General features: G+C 41.9%; 1 protein-coding gene across 2 annotated transcripts; it reads left to right on the forward strand.

The window, feature by feature from the left end:
- On the forward strand, positions 1–27,494 carry LOC115047038 (myosin-9-like). 2 transcript variants are annotated; one of them, XM_029507674.1, is made up of 41 exons: positions 1–175; positions 9,732–10,063; positions 11,400–11,556; positions 12,508–12,535; positions 12,674–12,767; positions 13,339–13,359; positions 14,738–14,830; positions 14,943–15,006; positions 15,145–15,243; positions 15,393–15,536; positions 15,637–15,732; positions 15,848–16,119; positions 16,259–16,432; positions 16,601–16,774; positions 16,934–17,048; positions 18,136–18,323; positions 18,700–18,821; positions 18,910–18,979; positions 19,092–19,252; positions 19,371–19,479; positions 19,573–19,704; positions 19,847–20,053; positions 20,157–20,294; positions 20,431–20,554; positions 20,679–20,850; positions 21,027–21,239; positions 21,360–21,504; positions 21,622–21,828; positions 22,018–22,122; positions 22,371–22,523; positions 22,690–22,938; positions 23,080–23,292; positions 23,389–23,601; positions 23,749–23,910; positions 24,030–24,158; positions 24,289–24,377; positions 24,515–24,638; positions 24,791–24,999; positions 25,376–25,484; positions 25,579–25,751; positions 25,865–27,494. In XM_029507674.1, the coding sequence occupies exons 2-41, from the start codon at positions 9,737–9,739 to the stop codon at positions 25,971–25,973; spliced, it is 5,883 nt and encodes a 1,960-aa protein (XP_029363534.1). In that variant the 5' UTR covers positions 1–175; positions 9,732–9,736; the 3' UTR covers positions 25,974–27,494. The 2 variants fall into 2 exon arrangements, with proteins under 2 accessions (XP_029363534.1, XP_029363535.1); XM_029507675.1 differs by lacking the exon at positions 13,339–13,359.
- Positions 27,495–27,607: the final 113 nt, after the last annotated feature.

Genomic DNA, 27,607 nt, shown 5'->3' on the forward strand with positions numbered 1-27,607 from the left:
GCGACCCAGTGAGCAGCCAGAAGAGGGAGGGCAGAAGAAAAAGCGTACTTACAGTGATTGAAGTAGAGAAAGAGAGGGAGGAAACGAACTCTGCGAAGCTGCTAAGGAGAAGAAGTTAGACTCACGGCGACGCTGACTGAGACCCCGGGTTGTTGTTAGCCACCCCTGAAAGCAGGTAATGTCCTCGGTTTGGACACTTTTTCTCCGCCATGCTCTCTCGCTGAACTCTTTCATTCAGTCCGCCCGTCAGCTCCAGCAAGTGCAGGAAGCAGGGAGGCTAGTCCACGGCTGCAACTTCAGCAGCCAGGCTGGGCTGCAGGGGGACCTCCCTTACAGATTTAACCCGGACTTGCTCCACCTGTACCAGTATTATTGTTAAAACTGTCAACAGAGAGGGGGGGGGTTTGTGAGGCCGAGGTCGTCAGAAACAGCCGCAGCGTTGTGGCAGCTGGCGAGGAGCTGAACGCCATGGCCGTGGAGGCAGGAAATGACACGGTTGAATGAGTTGCAGAAAGAGGTCGGTGGGGAGTTTGAGCTCCAGTCGGGCTAGAAAAGGCAGAGAAGCGGGTTTCGAGCTACACGACCTCCGGCTCCCTGGCTCCGGGGGTCGCCGGCCACGGTGTCGTCAAACTTTTCGGGCAGTGGCCGCCAGGAAACAGGCGACGTGTGTGGCCGGCAGTTTGTCTGGCTGACGGCATGACGTCACCTGTCCACCGGTTGGTCCACCCCCCCCCAAAAAAAAAAAAAAAAAATTACAATTAGATAAAATGGCGGTGCAGCTCATTCTTCCTCAATCATCGCGCGCGTGTGTGTGCATGCACTTAATGCATTTCTTTCTCAGTGCTCCTGCTGCTGTCATGCTGAGGCCTCTGGGCTGTTTTCAACGGACTCATCTGACTGTGACTTAGGTCGCTATAGGTTCACACTAAGTTTTGTAATCATAGCTCCTTTTGTCTAAATGGGCCTTAAACATTCTGCACTATTTATTTATCTTTAGAGATGTATTATCTCTTGTTTAAAAGGGACCAAATGATGGGGTACAATATACAGCACGGCCAGGCAGTACATTCTGACACATTTTAAGTCGGTTATTATTTATACAAATCATGTTCTGGATATTGTATTTAATCTTTTTTTGAATGAAACTATAAAAAATACAGTCTTGGAAAAAAGATAAAACCTTTTACAGAGATAGATAAGCACTGATTGCTATGTTAATTAGCCAGATTAGGTCCAGAATCATTTTTGAAATGCTCAGGGATGCCAGCTGAAAATGATTGGGTTGGTTTTCTTCTTGCAATCGCAGTCCACTGTGATCATGGACTGGGCAACATGAGCTTTCCCTGGCTTAAAAAGTTTTATTGGGTATTTCAATAGCCAAGTGAAATACATTTTGTCCAATCAGGCCAATGCCACAAATCTTCCTTGGAAAGTGCCCTAAATTGAAAAACACAAGCCTCCCTTTAATCTTCGAGCTTTGAACTATTGAGACTTGGTTTGAGTTTTTGAGATGTAAAAGTGATATAGAAAACGTGCATCAGCAAAGACCTCAGTGTCCAAGTGGAAAATTATGTTCTAATTCTTTTAATATTTTCAGCCTAAAAATGACGGTGATTGGTGTTTGCAGTCAGTTCATGAGTCATCACATTCATTCAGCCTAATAAAATGCAGGTTACAGCAACACATATGATGCAGTCAATTTTGTAGGCCAATCTCTGATGTTTGTTTTTATAATCTGACTTTCATTATATTCTCGTGAGGCCTAACTATGCTGTCTCATGGTAAGATTTACATATCTGTTGTGCTTTTGTCAGCGGAATTTGTGTTTGTTCTTTTGGCACATCATTGTGTTTGCTCTCTGGGAAGCAAACAGACTGGTATGCTCGCACATTCTTCGGAACTTAAGTATGGCGAGCTGTGTGGCTCAGTCTTAAGTAGGGAAAAAAAAAATGTGTGAATTCAACCTGAAGTCATACTGGGCATTGTAGCATTCATAACTCTGGCATTTCTCCAGCCAAATCTGCATCTCATTGTACATGGTGTTGGTGAGAAAGTAAGAGCAGCACCGTACGCTTAAATTCTGCATTTTTTTTTTCTTTTCTTTTTTTCTTTTTTTTTCCTTCCAAGAAAACAGTAAGCCAAAGTGTGAACTCACCACATTAATAATCTTTAGGTACTCAGGCCTACAATGACTGTGCAAATTCTCTCATGCTGACAGAATACGCTTTACATTAGCTAATGTGTTGTGTGTTTATTGTCTAATGTGGCAAGGTTTGCATCTCTTTCATCAAAGACAGCTGCTGTGGTTGTGCTTCCCGGATAATACACCTACACACTTTCTTAGGGCAGTCACAATTATTTGCCACACTGTTTGTCAGAGAAACATCTGTAATATCTATCCTTAACAGGAAACATTCTTTGACATGTGGTATGTCATCCTGTTTTTGAGTCATTTGGTTGAATAAAATCCTGGCAATGCATTGTGCAATATAAACTCTGGGGGCCAGATAATCTCATTTATTGATAGTTTCATTGCAGTTATGAAGCCCCCTGCAGAGATCGTTACATTCCATCTTTCGTGTGTCAACAGTGACCACACTCGAGGCCCCCTGGCAGAATAGCCTAGACGAGATTAAATGCAGACATTTTGAATGTGAACAGGGAGCTGGTGTGCAAGCCTGTTCAGTCTTCTCAAAAGTGATTCAGTCTACAAGAACTTGCCTGTGAATGTTTATATTTCATTGAACATCACTGACCACATCACTTGCTGGCCCCCTGATGTTGGGATTGCAGCAAGGAGAGGGCAGCATGGCACAGTTTAGTTCACAGCAGTCCACAGCTGTCTTCTGTTATGAAATTCTCAAGGTTCCTGTGAATAAACAAAACAAGCAACAACAACAAAAAAAAAAACAGATTGCTTACAAATGCTTTATATTTTATTTTCTACAGAGATGCCTCAAAATCACTGGTTCCAACTTTTTGAGTGTAAAATCAAGGGAATAATTGGCACTCTCATGAATAAAGTGAACAAGGATTACTTGCAACCTCAGTTGGACTTAGAGCTTTCATTGGAAATGCATAATGATAATGGATTGAATAGAGGGCTACCAGTTTTGATTTCTAACTCCATAATAATAATTTGTGCTAATGCTTGTTGACGGTTGATGTGCAGTAAAGTTAAGTGTCATGCATATTCTAGTTTCCAGTCAGAGCAAAGACTTGAGATTCTCCATTAACCATGTCAGAGCTGATCATTACATTTCTTAGTCGTCAGTAATAGTGTTTCTCACAGTCAGGAAAGTGTGAATAGAGGTGTCCAGAAAGACACAACAGACTTCAGCCTGCACACACACTGAAAGTTCTGTAATTTGAACTTGATCTTCAAACTACTTTTTTCTTGAATATCTCATCTATTTTTGTTATGACCAAATGCATTTCTTCTGGTTGCATGAACATCATAATTAAGTTGCCTCAGTCAGACCGGTTGAAATGTCTTGGCTCAGGATGAATCTGCAGTAGTGTCTGCTGTGGGTTTCTTATTTCCTTTCACTGCACTTTAGTTATTACATTTCTGTGATATTGCTGCCTTCTCTTATGTTGTATGAATTTTCTCATTGATCTCTAAGTTTCTACATTCTCTGCCTTTCCTTTCTCTATGTCCCATTTCCTCTGTTTGTTTTTCTTGCCGTCACCCTGTGCTTTACTTCATGCTTCCCCTCATAGTGCACACCTGATGGATTTCTATACAACTGAACAATGCAAGAAATGGTTGCTTTGACTTGGACTACATGGGGAAAATACTCAAAATTTGTTGAATTTTGACAACAGCTTTTGATGTTTTTGTCTTATTAGATAAAGCACCTTTCTGTTTTGTGGTATTTAATTATGATGCAAGACTTGATCAGAGTGATTCTTTACCACCAAGTCTTAAGCACAAGGTAATTGATCTAACTTCCTGCTGGGTTACATTTAGGGGAACATCAACACCAGGCAGTAACCTTAACTTACTTGAGGAAAAACATGTGTTCTGCTTTTCGCATTTGCAGAACTTGTGGAAATGTTTGCTGCCACTGTCCTTGTTTTACCTAGATAATCCAAGTAATACAAGTGATGTGGCGCCATGCATTTTTACAGAAGCTGAGATGCCGCAGTGTGAGCTTAAAATCGAAACCAGATTGAATGTGTGGAGACTGCAGTATGGGCGTGTCACTGTGCGTGATAGAAATCAGACTTTGTCCACAGTTGGGTGTGTGAGCTGCACACCTGATGTGGAACTGTGCAGAGAAGTGGTTAATACGCTTGACATTTCGCAACACATTCACACCAGATGCTTTAACCTCTGGTTTGCACTGTGAACTTTGAAACAAGCTGTGTAACAGGTCTGTTTTCTAACTTCTGATGGACATTTTTTTTTTTTTTTGTGTCACTCCAAATTGGGCAACAGGTGTCCAGATTGTCAAACTATCTGTAGGTTTGGGAATAAGATAGCTTTATGTTGTCTGAGTAATTGAATGGGGATGCCAAAGTAGAGATAAGTGATTATAGCTTAAAAAAAAAAGCCACATGACAAGGGTCAAGTATGGGGGTGATTGCCTGCTGATAGGATGAATAGTATGAGACTACAGAAGCAGAAGTGAGGTAGTAAAAAGATTTTCTTTATCTCTTCTGTCAGAAATAAAAAAAAAACACAAATTGTACCAGTGGAGCATTCCTCTGAAGAAAAACGACTGCTGCCAAACAGAAATGTGTATCTTAACTCCCCTCTGCATTCTTTCACTCTCTGTTAACGGCTTATGTAACCATCCATTTATTTGATGGTCAATACTGGTGGAGTGTTTTAGTAAAAGGGCAAACTGGTACAGTGAAATATCTGCCTTGTTTTTAACTCTGACCAGTCAATCGTGCATTCAATGTCGTAATCAGATAGCTGTTTGAAAGATTGACATGGAATTTGTTCTGTGTCCTGGAAAATGATGAGCTTATCAGACCAACACCCTAATTCAAATGGCCTCTCTTCCCTGTAATTTTTAATGTCTAAAAGGCTTGCGTCCTGGCTCCCATTGAACAAATGTTTGAAGTAGATAAACATAGTTGGTCTAATCAATAGAGGCAGCTGGGTAAGTCTGTGATTGCTGTCTTAGGATATTGCCAAATTACCCAAAAGTAAAGGATAAAGCGCTTAGCATTGCATGTTCTGATTGTGTGTAAACTAGCTCACAAGTGAGAAAAGAAGTACATAACTGTAAAATTAAGGAATACATGGCTTAAATAATTTAGTAATGGACATTTTCTTTTCAAATAGCTTAAAGCAATGCTTCAGTATCTTGTTGTGGTTGGGTTAGGGTGAATGCAGACTAAACCATACTCATCTAAACATTGACATTAAGGTATACAAAAGGTCATTGTTATATTGCTGTTGTGCAATAGTGTTAAATAACATTCAGTTTAAGTTCAATACAAGTGAACACAGCTAGACCATGACTGCTATGATTGGTGAAGGGTTACTTCATAAAATAGCCCTGTGGGAGTAGCTTAAACCAGGCAACCAAAGGTTGGTAACCACTATTGTAGCTGATGTCATGAGAGCTTTAAGAAGACCTAGCGGGGCCTCTCTAGTTGTAAATGGCAGATGGCATAGGCTAGCTTGCAGTTCAACGTGAAATTGGATCCTGGCTGCAGCAGGAATGTGAAAAGTAATGTGGAAAGTGATGTAGATCTGTCATTCAGTGTGGTTATTTTCCAGCAAGGGCCTAATTTACTTCTCACTCCACAGAGCTGCTCTGCATGTGCTCACGGAAATGCCACCATCTGTCCTTGAAAGACTCACACACAAGTTCCACAAATGGCAAAATAGTTTTCTCAGTTTGTCATTTCCTCTTTCCTCCCTTCTCTTCTCCTTGCCCCACCCTTCCCACTCTCAGAGGAGGAGGGCAAAGGGGGGGAGGTGATGTGTGACCACATAATGAATTTTGACTGACTCAGTACCTTTCCCTGTCTAGCACAAAGTCTGGCTTTCATGAGAGTGAACTTGTGTTGAAGAGGATGAGTTTGGCAAAGCCAAGATGCAGGAGAATCTGGTGCTTTTGGCCATTCCCTTCCTAACAAACAGGTCAGGGTGACAACAGTGGAAAAAACAATATCCACCTGATGAAAATGAACAGATTTGGCTCAGTCTGAACTTGCTAGGCTGTTGGGTTGGGATGCAGCAGATAGGAATACAGTATTATTGACTTTGTTGCTGTTCTATTAATATTCCTGTCAATGGTCAGTCAACATGGCACAGGTTCCCTTTAGCTGGAGCAGGAGGCTTTCACTGTACATGGTAATGCAGTGAATCGGTGAAACTCAGTTAAGTGAGAAGGAATGAGCGGGAGTGTGATTGATAGATGGATGGCCTCAGTTCTATAAAGACCAAGGCTGACCTGCTTGACTGAAAAAGACGCTCCAGCTTGTCCTTTTCCACCTCTCTCCTTCTCTCTCCTCCACATTTTTCTCAATGTCTGGAATATTGCACCACTTCCTTTGCTTGTGATTACGCTATGGTTGCTATGAAGAGGCCAGTTCCTAAAACTGGCCCCTGTTCTCTTCCGAGTGTTATTCATTTTATTGATGCTTCTTCCTTGTTTGAGCTGCTGCTGCTTCAACAGGATACTGCTAATTTGGTTGTCATTTGGGCGTTTTTAGAACGTAATCCTTTAATGGTATCTCAGTCAGGGTCCATAAAGTCTGGGGATTTTCGCCAACGGTTGCTTTTTGGGATGACTGTGTGTTCACATATTCAATTAATGAGTAATCCTTGTTATGAATACCTACACGAGTTAATCTCACTGTAAATGGGCCTTAAGGGAGTAGATAGTGGATAGTTTCACAGCTGAGCAGTCTTGCAATGTAACAAGGAATCAAGGGAACCTTGACTCTTACAGGATTAGAGAAAATTGGCAGGAAAACTGCAGGGACCTGAGCCTTGATCCTCAAGTAGGTGAGAATGATGAGTGACAATGCAGATTGTTTTATTTCAAAGTCATGCCAACATCCCTGTCTCACCTTCACTCTCAGCCTCCACATGGGAAGGCCTAGGCCTAAAAATGTGTGGTGGGAGTTCTGTACCTCTTCTTTCTACTTTCAATGTAGAGCAGTGCTTGTCAAAGTAGAATAGCTTCTGGAGTAATTTTTAGCCCTTGTGCTGCTCTCTGGAGATGCAGTTTGAAGTGTGTCAGTGAGTTATCTATGTCAAGCATGTGTGCTGGGCTGTGGCACACATCAATGAACTGACTATCACTTGCGTCTTCATAGGTTTACAAGCATTTTGGAAATGACTCTTTCCATCAATGGCAAAACAATTGTCACTGAAAATAAAATAGTTGCTAGTTGCATCCCCACATCAAACTAGTCAATGAATCGATGGAATATGAAAGTAATTTGATACAGTGTTTGAAGTACTTGTGTAATTTAATTTTGTTAGTTGGACACGCATATAAACACAATGTTTGTGTTACATTGAATAACTGACCCGCCAAGAAATATTTGAGTGATAGACAGTGTCCATATCTCTTGGAGTTAGTGCTTAAAATCCTGTTTCATGGAGGCCAGCATCTCTTCCCAGAACTTGAACACTGCCCCTCCCCAATTAAGAGTGAGTTTTGGAGGAATGTGACCCTGAAAGGACTGGATAAACAGAAGGGGAGAAGAAGAGGGCTGATAGGATTCTGGAGAGGATAGCAGGGTGACAGAGGAAAGAGGAGGAGGTCAAGAGCCAGTTGAGAGGTGTAGCTAGCGGACTAATTTGTACCATATTGTGTTACATAATCAAGTTGGTACACCAGAGATGAGTTGATAGGTGGGGTGAGATGCTTTTGGGCAACTGTACAGCAGCTAGACACTGTTGAACTTTTACTCCTCTGTCTTCCAGAAAATTTTCGCACAGCTGTCCTTTAGTACATTTCAGGAACAAAGCATTCCTGCAATGCCCTAAGAAATTTTATCTGGAGCACCACTGCAGCTGATGGCAATTTTGCAATTTTATTTATTCACACATTCATTATTGATTTGTTTATTTAATTAATTTGAAATATATATATTTTTACATCACATGTGTTTTATAAGGTTGAGTGTCAGAATTTGGCTCTGGACTCTCCCACTGGGCCACATCACAATGCGAAATTACTCAACTGCATGGATAAAGCAATTCAGCTAATATTCTTTGAGGCATAGGGATGAATTGTACAAGCTCAACCTGTTCCCTACAGAGATTTTAATTTTCCTAGTATTTGCATATGACCCACACAACAAATGTGAACATGTCCAAATGCTGCCTCAGCGATCAGTCAGCATTTAGAGAATAAGGACCCTAATAGTGCTGGGAAAACATTGCCATGCCCCTGGTGTGTAGGAATGATAATCGAGAAGGTAAAGTCAGGGGTAGCAGTGTCAGCGAAAGCACACCATGTTCAACTAATTGCCCTGAGAGTCACTCTGTAGACCCTGAAATAGGACAGTTTGATTCCAGTGTACTCTGTCTTTATACTGGTTAAACTTGTCTGGTCACTTTCTAATGACTTAAACTGTGACACTCCCTGTCAACAACATGCTATTTATGGGCGCTCAGAAGTGTTTTGAAACAAACATTTTATGCAGAGTTTGTGTCTGAACAAGATATTGTTGGTAACAGGCGGAATGCTTATGTATGAAATGAAACAGCAGTCCATAGCCATTGATTCCGTTGAAGACACAAGGATGTTATCTGCGTTGGCCCAACAGTAAACAGCTCCTGGCTTTAGTACTGAACTTTGTCACCTGGGCAGCTGGAACACAATATGAAAATTTCTTCCTTTGTTGGTTACATTATAATAAAAAGAATCAATTCCGGATATCGAAAAAATACATAAAAGGTAATGGTGAGTGCAAAGAGTGCCCTAGCCAAACAAAACCTGAAACATTATCTACTAATTGTTTTAATATGTTTGTGGTCCAACTTGGAAACATAAAGAAACGAAAAAAATCTGCGTCACTTTTTATAAAGGTCAGAGAATTGAATTGCGAAGTGGTATGACTGTTAAATATAAAAACGGCTTCTTTTATCCATATACCTTTACTGTTAATGGTAACCCAAAAACATTAACAGGAATAATTTTGTGCGTGAGACCATTAGGTTGATAAAGAGCATTATGCAATCTCAGGACCCCCCCGCCCCTCAAGCCTGACTAGGCACCCTGAACACACAGTAGTTGGAGCCCCCAGTCAAACTGGAGGCACTCCTGCAGGGAACTTAGATTTCTCTGATCCTGGGCAAATGTTTCTCCTGTTACCCCAATGCGCCAGCAGCTGGAAATTTCATTAAGTATTCACAGCAGTTAGCCTGGGAGTAACATGGGGACTTGTTTGACATAATTGTGTGTTTTGTTGACCTGACCTGACTTTTCCTGTTGTACATCACTTCAGTGGTGACCTTTTCATTCCTCAGAGATTGCATTTGAAGATGGGAAGATAGTAGAGGTCTGGCCCCATAAACTAGACTTTCTGAATATAATCTGTAAGCAGATATGGAAGACTTGCAGGAATGCCCAAAGAAACAAACATATAAATGTTAATCAGAATGACATGAATTGATTTTTTTTTTCTCCCCCTAATGGTTTCATTTTTATTCATTTATTTATTTTTTTTGTATATATGTATGTATTTATTTATTTCCCTGCACTGACCCAAAACTTGCTTTCTTCCACTCTCTGCAACAGCCAACATGTCGGATGCAGACAAGTTCCTGTATGTGGACCGCAACCTGGTCAACAACCCCCTGGCACAGGCTGACTGGGCCTCCAAGAAGCTGGTATGGGTGCCCTCAGAGCGCCTGGGCTTCGAGGCTGGCTCCGTGAAGGAAGAGCGTGGTGATGAGTGTGTAGTGGAGCTGGCAGACTCTGGCAAGAAGATCAGGGTGAACAAGGATGACATCCAGAAGATGAACCCTCCAAAGTTCAGCAAAGTTGAAGACATGGCCGAGCTCACCTGCCTGAATGAAGCATCTGTGCTACACAACCTGAAAGAGAGATACTACTCTGGTCTCATATATGTTAGTATGGAGCATCCTTTTACACACACTCGCAAATATTACACTGATTCATAAACATAGGCGTGATGAATGGGGGTAATGTAAGCAAAAAAAAAAGTGGAGGGTCATTTTCAAAACTAGTGTTTGGTTTGTCCATTCTGGGCCACTGTAGAAAACATGGCAGTGCTAGATGGTGTGCTCTGTGGTCATGGATTGCTCTTAATAGAGACACAAAAGACTCATTCTAAGCAAATTGAGTATTATTTTCCATTAATGTCACAGATACCTGTACATCCTAAACAGCGGTCCTTTAAAATCCCCACTGGTCCATAGAAAACAATGTAACATGGCAAGCCTCCAAACCCATTTATCTCCTTGTCCAACCTCCTTCTTAAGTTGTTTTGTTAAAGGCGATTTTTTTTTTTTTGGTGTGTGCAAATTTCCACAGCATAGAAAAACACACTCCCTGCTATACAAGCATTCCCTTCCTTCACCCTCCTGATCTGTATTGCTTGCGTTCCCCCCACCCCCTCTCCCGTGTTTGGAGTTATTGTGTAAACAGGAAGATGAAGGGAACAATGCAGTCCAGCATACAAGAGATGTGAAGTACAGCACTGTGGGAAGAGGGCTGGGTCAGTTCATGCACAGATGGACATGGAATGTAAAATGTGGTGTAACTGCTATTACTGCCCCACAATTAATGTTATTTATCCCCCATGCCTCGGGCTGGGAGTGATTTGGTCCCTTTATGGTGTGACCCGGTCATATCAACAGAGCTTGTTGTCCCTTCTTGGTTTCCCTCCAGAGATCTGGGTTACAGTTGGCTTGAGAGGTTCCAGGCCCCTTTGTAGTTTTTAGCTTGACTGACTTTCAGGGCAGAGTGGGTGTAAAATAGAGGGATACATGCTTGGTGTAGAGATGTTGAAAGGGTAGCACAGGAACATCAGAACTAATGGCAGGCGGAGAAATGAGTCAAGATACACAAAAAAAATTAGTATATTGAAAGGAAGGATTCTCAACAGTCACTCAGAACAAGCCAAGGTCACTCATTAGTTTAAACTTGCAGCAGGGTGGGGTTGAGATTGCATAACATAACTGCGTAACAAATAAGAGTTCATGAGAAACTTTCAGCCGGGTAGTGATGGGGGAGTAGAAGGCTTTTATTACTGGATCAAGTTTGTATGACATAATATCTTTAGAAATTTTGGCATCTTCATGTTTTTTTTCTTAATGTCCAGTTTTCAGGCCTACAAACATTTTAACTGTCCTGTTAAACACAAATGCTCTCCTCCTTCCATTTGTTTTTTTTGTTTCATATGCAATTTAATTTTTTTTTTTAATGCTATCTATTCTGCAGACATACTCTGGTCTCTTCTGTGTCGTCATAAACCCCTACAAAAACCTGCCCATCTACTCAGAGGAGATTGTTGACATGTACAAGGGCAAGAAGAGGCATGAAATGCCACCTCATATCTATGCCATCACTGACACATCTTACAGAAGCATGATGCAGGGTAAGTCACTGTCATTGCTCTAAAGCTGTTATCAGAGTTGCCAGAAAGCAGAAGAATAAAGTAGCAGTTTCCTTTTTTTACTCAAAATGTTTCCAGAGTTTATGTAGCATCCCAAAGCCTGTAATATAGGTCTCTTTAAGACTACATTTCCAGTGAAGCTAATGTCCTCAGTGGTATGCTGTGCTATATACCATGAGGCCGCTAAGAGAACACATTTTACACACAGATGCCGTAACACTGCTGCTCATTTGTTCCATTCCTTGAGCAGGACAACTAAAGGACAGCTTAATCAGTACAAATTTCTAATTTTATCAAGGCTGTTGTAGTTCATTTTGTTAAGACCAATCCAACTAAATGAAAATACTTTATAGTGAATTATAGTAAATTAAATTAAGATACTTTATAGTACCATTAAATGCTTGTATTTTACACTTGGTTTTTACTTTTCAAAAAATTAACTGCTGATACTTGTTTTTTTATACAATTATGCTGTTAAGCTACAAATCCTACAGAAACCTAAAGATTACTTAATTGATATTTTCTGCTGGACTACTGCATTGTGGTGGTCCCCCCCCGGCCCCCGTTGTCCTCCTCTGTGTTTTCATAACTTAACACCCCATTTTAGGCTAATTCCTTATTTGCCAAGCACTGTCATCTGTTGTACTCAGCAACGCTTGTACTACTCCCATTTCTGGGAGCATTTTCTCCCATATATGGCTCCAAGTGTTTGGACCACGTTATATGAACTGATGGGTAATTAACTGGTTAGTTAAAAACTCGGCAGCACCTCTTTCCAGTCACAGGAAGCCGGATATTGATTTCCTGTCTGTGGCTGATGTACATCCTGTTGTACAGACAGAAACTGTATGTGCTGCAGTGATAACATAGGCTGACTTAGAATATGTTGCATTATTGCTCTGCATAATCCACTTTTGTAATTGTATTTTGCAGATCGTGAAGATCAGTCCATTCTCTGCACGTGAGTTTCAGCTGCAGACATCACATGCCTTTAGTGCTGTATCAGCATTATTTTAATTTCCATCATCTCTTGCTCCTGCTCTTGTCAGCAATCCCTCTCTCAGTCCTCTGACTGCTTATTTGTCATTGTTTCTTGCAGAGGCGAGTCTGGTGCTGGAAAGACAGAAAACACCAAGAAGGTCATCCAGTATTTGGCTCATGTAGCCTCTTCTCACAAGACCAAAAAAGATCAGGTCAGTCCTGCCTCTCACCCACAGTTTATCCTTTGGACACTCCAGTTATACCCCCATTTCACTCTCTGCTGTCAAACTGTCATTTTCAGCTGAGACACACTCTCATTTTACACCACATTTATTTTGCAGGATGAACGTCCTGAACATCTTGTTCCTCGCAATCAATGAGCCATTTTTGTGTGTGTGTGTGTGTATGTGCACTTGATGGTGTACATCGTTAAACCATCACATTGCTGTGTTCAGAACTTGACATGCTCTGATGTGGTGCAGCTGCCATTAAAGGAAAAGGGGTGGCTGTCAAGATAACAGCCCTGCAGGCCCTGGCAAACTGGCATTTTATATAGACCAGGGGCCTTACTTCACCTCAAATTTGTTTTGTTAGCTGATATTACTGCATCTTTTCATCTGAAATAAAACTCAGTCTAACGTATAAGAGTCACACATTACATAAGACTCCATTAGAAAACCTTATGACAGATAACACTGAATGAAACATAGTGGGGTTTGTTGAAAAACCACATCTATCATCCCCTTTTTTGAGGTTGTTGTATTTTTCTCTTCCCATCAACAGAACAGCTCGGTCCTGTCACATGTGAGTTAACTCTCTCCGTCCATTCACCCTTCCTCCCCACCTGCTTCTGTCATCGCCTCCCTCCTCCTTCCTTATCCTTTTTCCCCCTCCTTCCCTCCTCTTCTCTCCTCGCTGGAGTGCACTGTTGTGGGAGTTACTTTGTATTAAGGTGAGAGGTGATGTTTCATGCCAGCCAATAGGAATTAAGGAGGAAGTTTGTTTGCAGATCAGTGGCAGCTGTATGTATTCCTGTGAAAAATTCAGCCAGACAATGGGAGGATAAAGGATGGGGGGGGGGTTTGCTGGCCAAAAACACCCCAGAAATTTTTGGTCCCATGAATTTCTTGTATATTTGTCTGGTTGAATTTTTTTCATCCCTTTTTTGCTATGTTGTGAGTGCGAAGTTGCTTTTCTCTTTTTACAGAAAGTTTTTACTTGGTTAGTGCAAATGTTATTTAGCTGATTTGCTAATTTATCAAGATGCTAAGTGAAAGAATTGTAGTCTAAGTTTTATATGGACTTCAAACAAGCATTAGTACAGTAGAAGGGCACAGTGTTGAGTACAATGGCTGCTTATAGATATTAAATTATTTCCATTTGATGTCAAATGATCATCAGCGAAATGGGCTGAAAAACCCTTCATAACCCAATATGAAGAGTCAGGTAACCAAGTAAGACAAATATATTTGTATAGTGCATCTTTTCATACAGAGGCCATTCAATGTGTGTAACATAAATAAAAGAAACATTAAAAAAGTAAAAAAAGCATAACTAGAGAATGGAATAAAAAACCAATAAAGAATCATACTTTTTTTTGTAGTGAACGTTCATATGTGTGATATGACAACAGTTTTTAAAACAAAAATAACTTGCCAAATGATGTGACACTTCATTGCACACAATGGTGCACTCTATGTGCAAACTCTTCACTGAAAGCCGTTAGAGCTTAAGGGAAGAACTTCAATGTAAGACTGAAGCTAACTTTGTTTTGTTGCGGGTATTCACTGGATTATTGTGCTCTGGGTGTTTGGTCACGGGGTCTTATGGGTGTTAGCTGACTTGGGGACTAACCTGCCATTATGTGTGTGGGGTTGGGTGCAATGCTTGAGTGCCATGTGTGTATTTGTGTGCGTTGCTGGTGCCTGGATATATTCCTCTTGTTACTTTTTTCTGGACACTCCATGGTCTATTTTGCCCTCAGATGTAAGTACATCATGGGTATATGAACGCATCTTAATAGGTCAACATATTTATTAAAAGAAAAAAAAAAATTGCAATGAGCTATTCATTTTGGTGACAACACCTTGTCAGATGTGAATCCCTGGCTGAGAAATATCTAGGTTTTATGAAGAGATGACGTGTATTTTATATTTGGTTTTTCCTTTCTCTTTTCTACCAGGGGGAGTTGGAGAAGCAGCTGTTGCAGGCTAACCCCATCCTGGAAGCGTTTGGAAATGCCAAGACAGTCAAGAATGACAACTCATCCAGATTTGTAAGACTTGACTTGAAGTTACATCATTATTATCTCCTACTTCTACATTACCTGAAGTCTTCCATGAACCTTTATTAAAATCCTGTTGTCTTTTTTTTTTGCCCCCCCCAAGGGAAAATTCATTAGGATCAACTTCGATGTCAATGGTTACATTGTTGGTGCTAATATTGAAACTTGTATCCTTAAAAGTCTGTTTGCTTCTCTTTAGAAGTGAAAACTCTTGAATGCCATGTTTGAGGTCAATCGCAGAAGATAATGTTTAGACAGCTTTATTTTGGTGTCAGAAAACTTGTCCTTAACTGACTGATCACAAGACTTGTTGGAGAAATCCCGTGCCATTCGCCAGGCTAAAGACGAGAGGACTTTTCATATCTTCTACTACTTGCTCACAGGGGCTGGGGACAAGTTGCGCAGTAAGCAGTATATTGCATCACAGAATGATTACTTCAGGATTTACAGAGTAGTGGCAATTATTTGATTAATCCTGAAAGCTTCCAGTGAACTTTGATGTAAGGGTTTTTGATTTATTTTGGCATTTAACTCACCCATCATTTTCTTTCAGATGAACTTCTCCTTGAAAATTACAACAACTACCGTTTCCTCTCTAATGGGAATGTGACAATCCCTGGTCAGCAGGACAAGGACCTATTTACAGAAACCATGGAGGCCATGAGGATCATGAGTATACCAGAGGATGAGCAAATAGGTAAGACTGGCAGCAAATTACTGATTTTTGTTCTTCAGTTGGAACTTTGTGTTTGTACTTAATTTGCAACATAAAATGTGTCTGCTCTTGTACACTGCAGGCATGCTTAAGGTAGTGGCCTCTGTACTGCAGCTAGGGAACATGAGCTTCAAGAAGGAAAGACACACGGACCAAGCCTCCATGCCTGACAACACAGGTAAGTGGAACCTTCTCCCTCTAGACCTTCAGGTGTAGTATGAATTTGCATTAACACTATAAATCTCATTCTGATCCATCTTTGGCTCTTCTTCCTCCTGCTTTCTATGTAATAGCTGCCCAGAAGGTGTGCCACCTCATGGGCATGAATGTCACAGACTTCACCAGAGCCATCCTGTCACCCAGGATCAAGGTGGGGAGAGACTATGTCCAGAAGGCTCAGACTCAGGAGCAAGCAGAATTTGCTGTGGAGGCCCTGGCCAAGGCCACCTATGAGAGGATGTTCCGCTGGCTTGTCATGAGGATCAACAAAGCCCTGGACAAGACCAAGAGGCAGGGAGCTTCCTTCATTGGCATCCTGGACATTGCTGGCTTTGAGATCTTTGAGGTGAACAACTGAGGGAAAACTGTGCCATCTATTATGCATTCCTGTAGATAGAGCAAATGTGATTCAAGCAACCTATCCGTACCTGCCTTTGTGCTGCTGATTGACCATTTTCTGAACCATGTGTTTCTTGTCCCACCAGCTCAACTCATTTGAGCAGCTTTGCATCAACTACACAAATGAAAAACTCCAGCAGCTCTTCAACCACACCATGTTCATCCTGGAGCAGGAGGAGTACCAGAGGGAGGGCATTGAGTGGAGCTTCATCGACTTTGGCCTTGACCTGCAGCCCTGCATTGATCTTATTGAGAAACCTGTGAGTTTGCTAATTTTACTTATGGCAAGCTTTTATTTCTTTGTGGCAAAACATCACCTGCAATCCAATCAGGCTCCTGTACTTGAAGACCTTGTGAGCCCCCCCCCTTTACCCTCTTATTATTTTCTGCTTCACATGTAACAATCTGCACTCTTTCTTTGTTTCCAGGCCAGTCCCCCTGGTATTTTGGCTCTGCTGGATGAGGAGTGCTGGTTTCCCAAGGCCACAGATAAGAGCTTTGTGGAAAAGGTTCTGCAGGAGCAGGGGACGCACCCTAAGTTCCTTAAACCCAAGAAACTGAAGGATGAAGCTGACTTCTGTATCATCCATTATGCTGGCAAGGTAAACATGCAGTTTGATTTATGATGATGTATTCTCATCAATGCATTACTTTCAAATAACTTGCAACAACACCCATTTTAGTGTTTTACGCGGTAGAGTTGTCCAGTTCTGAAATTCTATAGCAATATTCAAACACACCTGCCTAACTGAACCTCTCAGGTGGACTACAAAGCAGATGAGTGGCTGATGAAGAACATGGACCCCTTGAATGACAATGTTGCTACACTGCTCAACCAGTCCACTGACAAGTTTGTCTCTGAGCTCTGGAAGGACGGTGAGTTCAGACAGGTGTTAATTTCTTGCCATAACTCAGGAATCACTGCCTCTCTAATAGCAGTGCAAATGTGGGGATACATTTAATGTGGGCTTCTGTTCCTGTTTTGCATTTCATTGTGATTTCTTTCTCTTTTGTCGGGTGTGTGGACCTGTGTTTTTACCTTCTCAAATCCCACTTGTTTACATCAATTTCTTCCTCTGTATGGCCCCATTTTGTCTGTCATCTTTTTCTTTTACTGGGCCTCAGAGGTACAGAATTGTCAGAGAGCCTATTTTTATCAGCGTTTTCCTATTCTACACTCAGACTCAGGTGATGAGGCCTCTTTCTTATTCATGCAGATGTTCCCTCTTTCTCCTGTTGTCTGTTTCAAACATGCTTATTACCATCATTAACCATCCTTTTCTCCTGAAATGATCCATCCAAAGATTCCAGTAATTTGTCCATTGCTTCCTTGTCTTTAACAAGCTCTGTGTTTGAAACAAAATCTTCTGGTCACCCAATGACTTGTTGGTCTTTCTTCTTACTCTATACTCTCCTTCTCTCCCTTTGTGTAATAGTGTTGTTTGGGGACTCCTGGTGTTGATCATGGGTACTACAGCAATGGGTATATATTGCATGGGTTTGGTTTGGTTTTTTTGTCACCACAATACATGCCCGCTGCAAGCACCTATGTTTGTCACAACCTTGACACACATACATATTTAAGTGACCCATCACACATAGTTTTCACTCAGAACCCCAATCGGACATGTTAACAGTTGATAATCTCTTTCACTCACTTCACTGAATATTTTGTCATTATGGTGTGTAATGTTTCCACACTTCACTGGATTTTTGTGACTTCCCCTCCGTCATCCTTCCCTCCACGTTCACTGTTTGTGTGGTGTTTCACTGGTCCCATCTCTCCTCTTGCCTGGTGCACATTTACCATGAGGAAGTGGACAAACAATGATCATATTCATCCTTCCTTGTGACATGCATTTGGTTTGAGTTTGCCTGGTTTTTTTATATTTAAATTGTTACAATAAGTCTCTGTGACTTCTACATAATGTCAGTCTCCCTATTTCTTTTTTCCTTCTTTCAGTTGACCGCATTGTGGGTTTGGATAAAGTGTCTGGCATGTCTGAGATGCCTGGTGCCTTTAAAACCCGTAAGGGCATGTTCCGCACAGTGGGCCAGCTGTACAAGGAGCAGCTGTCCAAGCTCATGGCCACTCTAAGGAACACAAACCCAAATTTTGTTCGCTGCATCATTCCTAACCACGAGAAAAAGGTATCAATCACTATACAAACCTCAACAATAGTTCCAGGTGCTAAAAAAAGTACTGCATGCAAAGTACTTTATACTGCTTGAGTAAATTTTAAAGGACCACTCAGTGGTGGTAACCACATACTGAGACAGTTACAATTTGTGCTTCAATCAGAGAGATTAGGTAGAGTGCGCTGTGGTGGCAGATGGTGAATAAGAGTTAAATACATCATAAGGTTTGGACAAAATTTTGAGACACAAATAGACTTGTACAAGTTTTAATAAAAAATAAAGGTTTAATCTCTCTTGATCTGCAGATAAGTTTAATTATTCACTGTGAAGAATAGAACTGTTTTCTGTTTTGCCAATTTCCTAATCATAAAATATCCCCCTTCCTTAGGCTGGCAAACTGGACCCTCACCTAGTTTTGGACCAGCTGAGGTGTAATGGTGTGTTGGAGGGGATCCGTATTTGCAGACAGGGTTTCCCAAACCGCATTGTCTTCCAGGAGTTCAGACAGAGGTAACAAAATTAAACTGTTCCCATTGGATTTCGTTTTTGTATATTACGGTATCAAAAAAACCAAGTAATTTTTCTGTCTCTCCCACAGGTATGAAATCCTAACTCCCAATGCCATTCCCAAGGGCTTCATGGATGGAAAGCAGGCCTGTGTGCTCATGGTAAGAGGCCTGTGAAACTCAATCTATGTGCCATAGTATCTGGTCTTTGAAAATTCAGTCAGATCAAATCACCTTGTACTGTGATTGATCATTGCATTTGCTATCCTGTCAGATTAAAAGCCTGGAGCTGGATCCAAACCTGTACCGCATTGGTCAGAGCAAAGTTTTCTTCAGAGCAGGTGTCCTCGCTCACCTTGAAGAGGAAAGGGACATGAAGATAACTGATATCATCATCAGTTTCCAGGCCTGGTGCAGAGGCTATGTGGCACGCAAGTAAGATGAGACAATCAGTACATTCTTGGACTATGTTTACTATGTTGGACTGATTTTCTCAGACTGAACTGCGTACTGATATCAAATGTGTCTGAGTCTCTTTAATTTTGCTTCGCAGGGCTTTTGCCAAGAGACAGCAGCAGCTGACTGCAATGAAGGTGATCCAAAGGAACTGTGCTGCTTACCTTAAACTCAGGAACTGGCAGTGGTGGAGACTCTTCACAAAGGTGAACCCTGGTCTTCTACAACATTTTGCTTACTGCCCTTTTCACCACAGTGCTTTATTCTAACACTCCCCATCTGCACCATTTTGTCCTCAGGTGAAGCCTCTGCTGCAGGTCAGCAGGCAGGAAGAGGAAATGCAGGCAAAGGATGAAGAACTGAATAAGGTCAAGGAGAAGCATCTGTATGCTGAGCAGCAGCTCCAAGAGATGGAAGAGAAACAACAACAGGTAACATGAAATGTAGTATAATCTAATCTCACTAATCAGATAATCATATCTTGTAATATTGATATTTATAGATGGATAATTAATGCAGTTGCTCCCAGTGCTGCTGAACAATATTGAAGTGATATTTTTACTCTGCTTATAGCTGTCTGCTGAGAAGATGGCCCTGCAGGAGCAGCTTCAAGCTGAAACAGAACTGTGTGCTGAGGCTGAGGAGATGAGAGCCCGCCTGGCTGCCAGGAAGCAGGAGCTAGAAGAGATCCTCCACGACCTGGAGGCCCGAGTAGAGGAGGAGGAAGAGCGTGCGTCTCACCTGATGACAGAGAAAAAGAAGATGCAGCAAAATATTTCAGTGAGTACAAAGTTCACTCACTCTCCACCCCTTGAAGAATGTTTAGATGATCATTGTCAACATTTTAAAGGGTATGTGTTTTTTGTCACTTATCTGCATATAGGACCTTGAGCAACAGTTGGATGAGGAGGAGGCAGCTAGACAGAAGCTTCAGCTGGAGAAAGTAACCCTGGAGGCTAAAATGAAGAAGATCGAAGATGACGTTATGGTTCTTGATGATCAGAACAACAAACTAAACAAGGTTAGGATTGAAAGACTTCATTGTGTTTGGTCAATTTGAGTATTGAGTTTTGTGCCTTTTTTTTTTTTTTTTTAATAACAAATGAAAATCTGCAAGTTTTTACTACAAAATATATTTGCCGTGTTTGTGAATACAGGAGAAAAAGCTACTAGAGGAGAGGATCTCTGAGTTCACCACTAATCTGGCAGAGGAGGAGGAGAAGTCCAAGAGCCTGCAGAAACTGAAGACCAAACATGAGGCCATGATCACAGACCTGGAGGGTAAGAAGAGAAAATGACAGGGACATACAGTAATATGAGATAACAATCATAGATCTCCCTATGCTTACATTGAGTCGAAGCATAACAAGATGTTATCACACATCTTTTTTTTTTTTCTTCTCAGACCGTCTGCGCAGGGAGGAGAAGCAGCGTCAGGAGCTAGAAAAGAACCGCCGCAAACTTGAGGGAGACTTTACTGAGATTCACGACCAGATTGCTGAGCTGCAGGCCCAGATTGCTGAACTCCGTGCCCAACTAGCCAAAAAGGAGGAAGAGCTTCAGGCAGCTCTAGCAAGGTGTGCAGGGACTTCAAGGCTCATTGTCTTGCCTTTGTTGTCCTATATTCAGTTTATTTAGTTTTAGCTTTCAGTTTATGCTATTGAAACAGAAGCTGGGTGAATGCAAAGTTTAATAAAAATATCTCAACTCCTGCTCCATTTACTCATTTTAGTTGACCTATTTCTCTCTTAAGGATTGAGGAGGAGGCAGCACAGAAGAACCTGGCCCAGAAAAAGATCCGTGAGATGGAGGCTCAACTCTCTGAACTGCAGGAGGATTTGGAGCTGGAGAGGCAGGCCCGGACCAAGGCAGAGAAACACCGCAGGGACCTGGGAGAAGAGCTGGAGGCCCTCAAAACTGAGCTGGAGGACACTCTGGATTCCACAGCGGCTCAGCAAGAGCTCAGGTAGATGTAATGGTCATGGGATAGAGAGCTAGAGCAGTTGAATAGCAGTCATGGTCTTTGATAATCAGGTCAGTTGTACATCTGAATGCCAGCATATTAACTGCTATTTTTCCTCCACAGGAGCAAGCGTGAGACAGAGGTTGCACAGCTCAAAAAGACTCTGGATGAAGAGGCCAAGGTCCACGAACATCAGCTGGTTGAGATGAGACAGAAACATGGTCAGGCCTTTGATGAGCTCAATGAGCAGCTGGAGCAGGCTAAGAGAGTAAGATATATAAAACATTTTTTCAGGGTGTCCATCCCCTTTGTTCTCCGCCTCTCCACATTCCTCACTTTTTAAAATTTGAAACAGAAGCATTAATGTCTGTGTCATTCCTCACAGAACAAAGTGTCAATGGAGAAGGCCAAGCAGGCTCTGGAGTCAGAAAGAAACGAATTGGCCATTGAGCTGCAGTCACTAATGCAAGGTAAAGGAGAATCTGAGCATCGTAGGAAAAAAGCTGAATCCCAGGTCCAGGAATTACAGCTCAAACACTCAGAGAGTGAGCGTCAGAGGATGGAGCTGGCTGAGAAACTGTCTAAAGTGCAGGTATGAAAGAATTCTTCCTCTCTCTGCCTCTTGCTTTTACAACTATAATAATTGTTTTATTCTCTGTGATTCATTATCAAAGAAATAATTTATTTTTCCACTTGCTAAATAAAAGCCTTTATTAACTACCCTTTCCATTTTAATTTTTTTTCCCTCTTCAGTGATTCATAAGTTGTCCTTTGTCCACAGGCTGAACTAGATAATGTAAACAGCGTGTTGACTGAGGTGGAAGGAAAATCCATCAAGTCAGCCAAAGACTGCTCTTCTATGGAGTCCCAGCTGCAGGATGTGCAGGTATACAAAAACTCTTCCTATATATTCAGAGATGTTGAAAATAAAAACACTCCTTCTCAGTTGAGAAGACAACACAAGATAAATTTTTAATGTTTGTTCGGCTTCAATCACTGTGCACATTTGATCTAGAGATGTAGTCCATGTAAAATCTTTTCCATTCACTATTGCCCCCATTTAAAGCATTGCTTAACTCAATCAGAGGACCACCTTTATATAATTTGGCCTCTATATGTCCATGATTACAACAGGAGCTACTACAGGAAGAGACCCGCCAGAAACTGTCACTGGGCACACGTCTGCGACAGCTGGAGGATGAACAGAACAACCTGAGAGAACAGCTGGATGAAGAAGAAGTAGCAAAGAGGAATGTAGAGAAGCAGCTTCAAACAGTGCAGGCTCAGGTAAAAGACATGATCATGTCCCTCAGACATGCTGTAAGATCCTTAGTCTGGCCACTGCCTGCTTCTAAAGACTTTAACTATGGCTTCCTTATCAAGGTAATTTCATGAAGTGCAAATCTAACTCACAGAATTTAATGTTTGAGTGGAACCACCTCTTTCTATGCAGCTTGCTGAAATGAGGAAGAAGGTTGAGCAGGATGCAGGGTGTCTGGAGACTGCTGAGGAGGGAAAAAAGAGGCTTCAGCGAGACTTGGAGGGAACTAACCAGCGCCTGGATGAGAAATGTGCCGCCTATGATAAGTTGGACAAAACCAAGACCCGTCTCCAGCAAGAGTTGGATGACCTGCTGGTAGACCAGGACCACCTCCGACAAATAGTCTCAAACCTAGAGAAGAAGCAAAAGAAGTTTGACCAGGTGAGACATTGTTTTAAGTGTAAGTACAGTCTCCTAGAATTTTGATACTTAACATGTTTTCGGATTATTAGCAGGTTTATCACATTTTGTCCTGATTTGAGCATTACAAATATAACACAAATTTACCCCGGCTTTTTCCAGATGTTGGCAGAGGAGAAGAACATCTCCGCCCGCTATGCAGAGGAGCGTGACCGAGCTGAAGCTGAGGCCCGTGAGAAGGAGACCCGAGCACTGGCTTTAACCCGCGAGCTGGAGTCTCTGATGGATGCAAAGGAGGAACTGGACCGCAACAACAAGCTGCTGCGAGCCGAGATGGAGGACCTGGTATCCTCAAAGGATGATGCTGGCAAGAATGTAAGTCTGGAAAATGTGTTTTCAGAGGTGTATTTGTGCCTGTGTGGTCTGTGCATAGTGTCGTTCTCATCATAAGTCTTCCTCCTTGACTTGTAGGTCCACGAGCTGGAAAAGTCCAAACGGACTCTGGAGCAACAGCTAGAAGAGATGAAGACTCAGCTGGAGGAACTGGAGGACGAACTGCAAGCCACAGAGGATGCTAAGCTCCGACTGGAGGTCAATATGCAGGCCATGAAGGCCCAGTATGAGAGAGACCTGGCAGGGCGTGATGAGATGGGCGAGGAGAAGAAGAGGGCACTGGTCAAACAGGTACTGAGGGAGTATTGACTGGATCCACTTTAAAATGTGACTGTCTGTCTAGTTCCTGTGGGACAATGGTCTGAGACAGTTTGAGGTTGAAGGCAGAGAAGTGTGAGAGAAATGGGTCAGGGTTGAACTCAGTTGTTCATATGTTAGGTGCGGGAGATGGAGATGGAGCTGGAGGATGAAAGGAAGCAGCGTTCTGCAGCTGTTGCTGCTCGCAAGAAGCTGGAGTTGGACCTGAAGGAGCTGGAGTCAGGCATCGACATGGCCAACAAGAACCGTGACGAGGCCCTGAAGCAGCTGAAGAAACTCCAAGTGAGATGGCTGTTGATCATAAATACACCAAATCAACAAATTTTCCATATTGACTTAAAAAACATCCACTTGGCAATTCTCTCTGACTCAGAGTTGCTCTTTTACCATTCCCTCATCAGGCCCAGATGAAAGATCTTATTCGGGAGCTGGAGGACACTCGCATGTCAAGAGAAGAGATCCTCGCTCAGAGCAAGGAGACTGAGAAGAAGCTGAAGGGCATGGAGGCTGACATGATCCAGATGCAGGAGGTCAGCATACACACCTCCTCTTGCCTCTATTATATGACCCTCCCTTTCTTGATGAAAATAATGTCTTGACACTTTAAATTATTACAGTAATATTAACTGCACTGGTCTCTGCTGATTCATACCAATGCAGGAGTTGGCAGCTGCAGAGCGAGTAAAGAGACAGGCTCAGCAAGAGAGAGATGAGCTGCAGGATGAGATTAACAACCAGGCCGGCAAGAAGTAAGACTTGTTCTGTAAATGACCAAACTGTCAGTAGTTTGTGGTACTTGTTTTTCAGTTATATATGTGTTTTCTATATCCCTCCCTGTGTTTGCATGTCTCATCTCCCTTCCTTCCTTCTTCTATCAACCACTCAGTGCTCAGGCTGCAGAGGAGAGGAGACGGCTGGAGGCTCGTATTGCTCAGCTGGAGGAAGAGCTTGAGGAGGAGCAGTGCAACACTGAGCTGACCAATGACAGGCTGAAGAAAGCAATGCTTCAGGTTTGTAGGCTCAAGTTGGGCATTTTAGGACTGCACAGTCCAATGTGATATGATCGTTCTCTGCCTCGATATAGTGTTTATGGCTCAAGAAATGGCCACATTTGATTTAAATTCAGCACAAACGGAGAAGTCCCTGTTGCACTTATTTTTAGACCGACCAGATGAATGTGGAGCTGACGGCGGAGCGCAGTTCCTCTCAGCGCTTGGAAGGGGCTCGTTCCCAATTGGACCGTCAAAACAAAGAGCTGAAGCTGAAGCTGCAAGAGCTGGAGGGAACGGTCAAGTCCAAGTACAAGGCCAACATGGCTGCCCTGGAGGCAAAGATTGCTCAGCTGGAGGATCAGCTGGAAATGGAGACCAAGTAAAAGCCTCAGCCATGAAAATCTGAAATGACCAACTAGATTGCATGTTTCCAAACTGAAATAAGAAAAAAGATACAATTACTGTATACTCAGGAAAGTGTAATTGCTCAGTGGCAAATACAATATGTAATGCATGCATTCATAAACAGGTCCAATTATACAATGCAATTGGGAAGGCGTTTCTACACTTTGCAAAAAATACTTTGTTACTTTTACTTGAGTGAAGCAAAGCAGGACATTTAATTATATTTGAGTATTTGAAAGACAAAGCCAGGGGTTGAATCACTTTTTCCCCTACTGGCCTGCAATTGCTAAATGATGTGTGTGTTGTTATGGTTTATCTGAAGCCTGATCAATCTTGTACTCTCAACTCAGAGAGAGACAGGGCGCTACCAAGCTTGTGAGGCGTACAGAGAAGAAACTGAAAGAAGTCCTCCTGCAGGTGGATGACGAGAGACGCAACACAGAACAGTACAAGGACCAGGTGAGAGGTTTTCCAAGACCATGGCCCTGACTTTCATGTTATCAATATAATGTTTGGCTTTAATCACTGTGCACAATCTGTGTCAAATGCTTAGGTGGACAAGTTGAACTCTCGCATGAAGCAACTGAAGCGTCAGCTGGAGGAGGCTGAGGAAGAGGCTCAGAGAGCCAATGCCAATCGAAGGAAACTGCAGAGAGAGCTGGAGGATGCCACAGAGTCGGCAGATGCCATGAACCGTGAAGTCACCACCCTTAAGAACAAACTCAGGTGGGTGAAGATGCCTAGCAGTATTTAATTTGAGTAAAAGCTGCTAGTTGATGCATGCCAAAAGATCTATAGAAATTACTCATGTTTTTCTTTCTTTCCTTCTTCTGTTTTAGGCGTGGTGATCTCCCCTTCACCGTGCGCCGCACTGTTACCCGCACTGGCATTGAGAGCGATGAGGAGACCGAACCGAAGAGTGAGACCCCTGAGCCCAAGCCTGAATGAAAAGCCAATTGATTCCTTAGAACTGCATCAGAAATAGACAGACCCAAAATACACAACAGCACTCATTACTGTACCTGCTGAACAGAAAGGGGCAAAACACAAAACCGTGACAGTCTGATATCTATAACATTGACAATCTATGCATTCTTTACACACTTTCACATTCACAGAAGCCAGTAAACTGGGACAATCATCATGCTGACAAATACATGTTACTTTTGGGCCAAATTTTCTTTTCTTTTTTTTTTTTTTTTCCTTTTCTTTTCTTATTGCTTCATTTTTGTTCTCTGGGAAAATAAAAAAAAAAAAAAAAAAAAAAAAGGCAAATGATATTTTTGTAAGGAAACATTCCAGCTACAATAGTCCTGATTTAGGATCTATTTTTCTAATTGAAGAAAGAGGGAAAACAAGAAAGAAGTATAAATAATGAAGGCCGATTACTGGAAGAGGACCAAAGTAAAATCTCAATCTTAAACAATGTGTCGAAGTTTTTATAATGGTTAAGAATGAAAGTGCTTCATGTTTAAATTGCTCATGCTCTCGCCTCAGTTTATATTGAAGGTTTATATACTGAAATGTATTCTCAGTTTAGCTGCATTTAGCATTTGTGACTATGCTTTTGAGCTTGATAACTTGATGCCCACATTTCATGTGGAAATCCAATTTGAGGCAAATTTGAAGTAACAATTGGACATCAATTGACACATACTGAAGGCATTTAAGTATGATTGTGCTGAAATATATTAATTTTGCACTGACGAGGGGGGAAAAAAAAAACACTTTAGCCTAGACATCATAAACCACTGCATTTGTGTTTAATGGAAATGGTAACAGAAGTTTGGAAGTTTTGGAGAGACTGTGTAGATGCTCATTTAGCTGACATGCAGGCTGCCAACACACTAAAGCCTTAAATGCAGCTGAATTCTACTGGGCAGGGTTGTTGACATTTTTTCTGGACATGCATCAATTTTTATTTTTATCACTATCAGTGTTTTTGTTAATGTTTAGGGAAACGTTTAAATTGGGTGGTGGGGTAGTTTAATACTTACAGCACACACTGTATTCTCAGGGCACAGCTTGTTGAGGGAGGCGTAGCCGAGGTTGTTAGAAACATAAGGCAGATTCAGGAGAGCAGCGTACTTTGTTAGTCCACCCTGTGTACACTATACTCTGACTGGCCTATAGAGCTTCATAAAGATGTGGGAAGTTGATATGTGGCCATGTATTCAGTAGACTCATCAGATCAAGTTCTGTTGAGATACAAACCCCTCACAGGCTGTGCTCAGGGGCGGCTTTTGGCTCACACTGCTGGGAAGTGAGAGAGGAATGTGTTACTTGAATAGTAACAATTCACAATGAATAAGATCACATCTATCGCACTTAAGTACAAAGAAAATCCAAAAAATAAAAGGAAAAAACTGCATCTCCTCAATAATTTTGTAATGTGTCTGTCTGCACCTCTGAATCTCATTTTGTGAAATGTTGGTATTATTGCAATTAAAGAGGCTTTCTAAACTGCTACATGTTGCCTGGGTTTCTTTATTTCACAGTTTGTTTTCACTATTTTTTTTTTTTTTGTTTGTTTGTTTGTTTGTTTTTTTTCTTTGACCAACTTGTTTATGATGCACTGTCAC

The sequence above is a fragment of the Echeneis naucrates genome, chromosome 8, assembly GCF_900963305.1.
Source record: "Echeneis naucrates chromosome 8, fEcheNa1.1, whole genome shotgun sequence".
Lineage (NCBI taxonomy): Eukaryota > Metazoa > Chordata > Actinopteri > Carangiformes > Echeneidae > Echeneis > Echeneis naucrates.

What these genes read in the sequence shown, in the direction of transcription:
- LOC115047038 (XM_029507674.1), top strand. Translation starts at nt 9,737, where the DNA reads ATGTCGGATGCAGACAAGTTCCTGTATGTGGACCGCAACCTGGTCAAC. An exon ending in CTGGCTTTGAGATCTTTGAG is followed by an intron (nt 16,120 to 16,258) that starts GTGAACAACTGA and finishes TTGTCCCACCAG; the next exon opens with CTCAACTCATTTGAGCAGCT. An exon ending in ACATGATCCAGATGCAGGAG is followed by an intron (nt 24,159 to 24,288) that starts GTCAGCATACAC and finishes ATACCAATGCAG; the next exon opens with GAGTTGGCAGCTGCAGAGCG.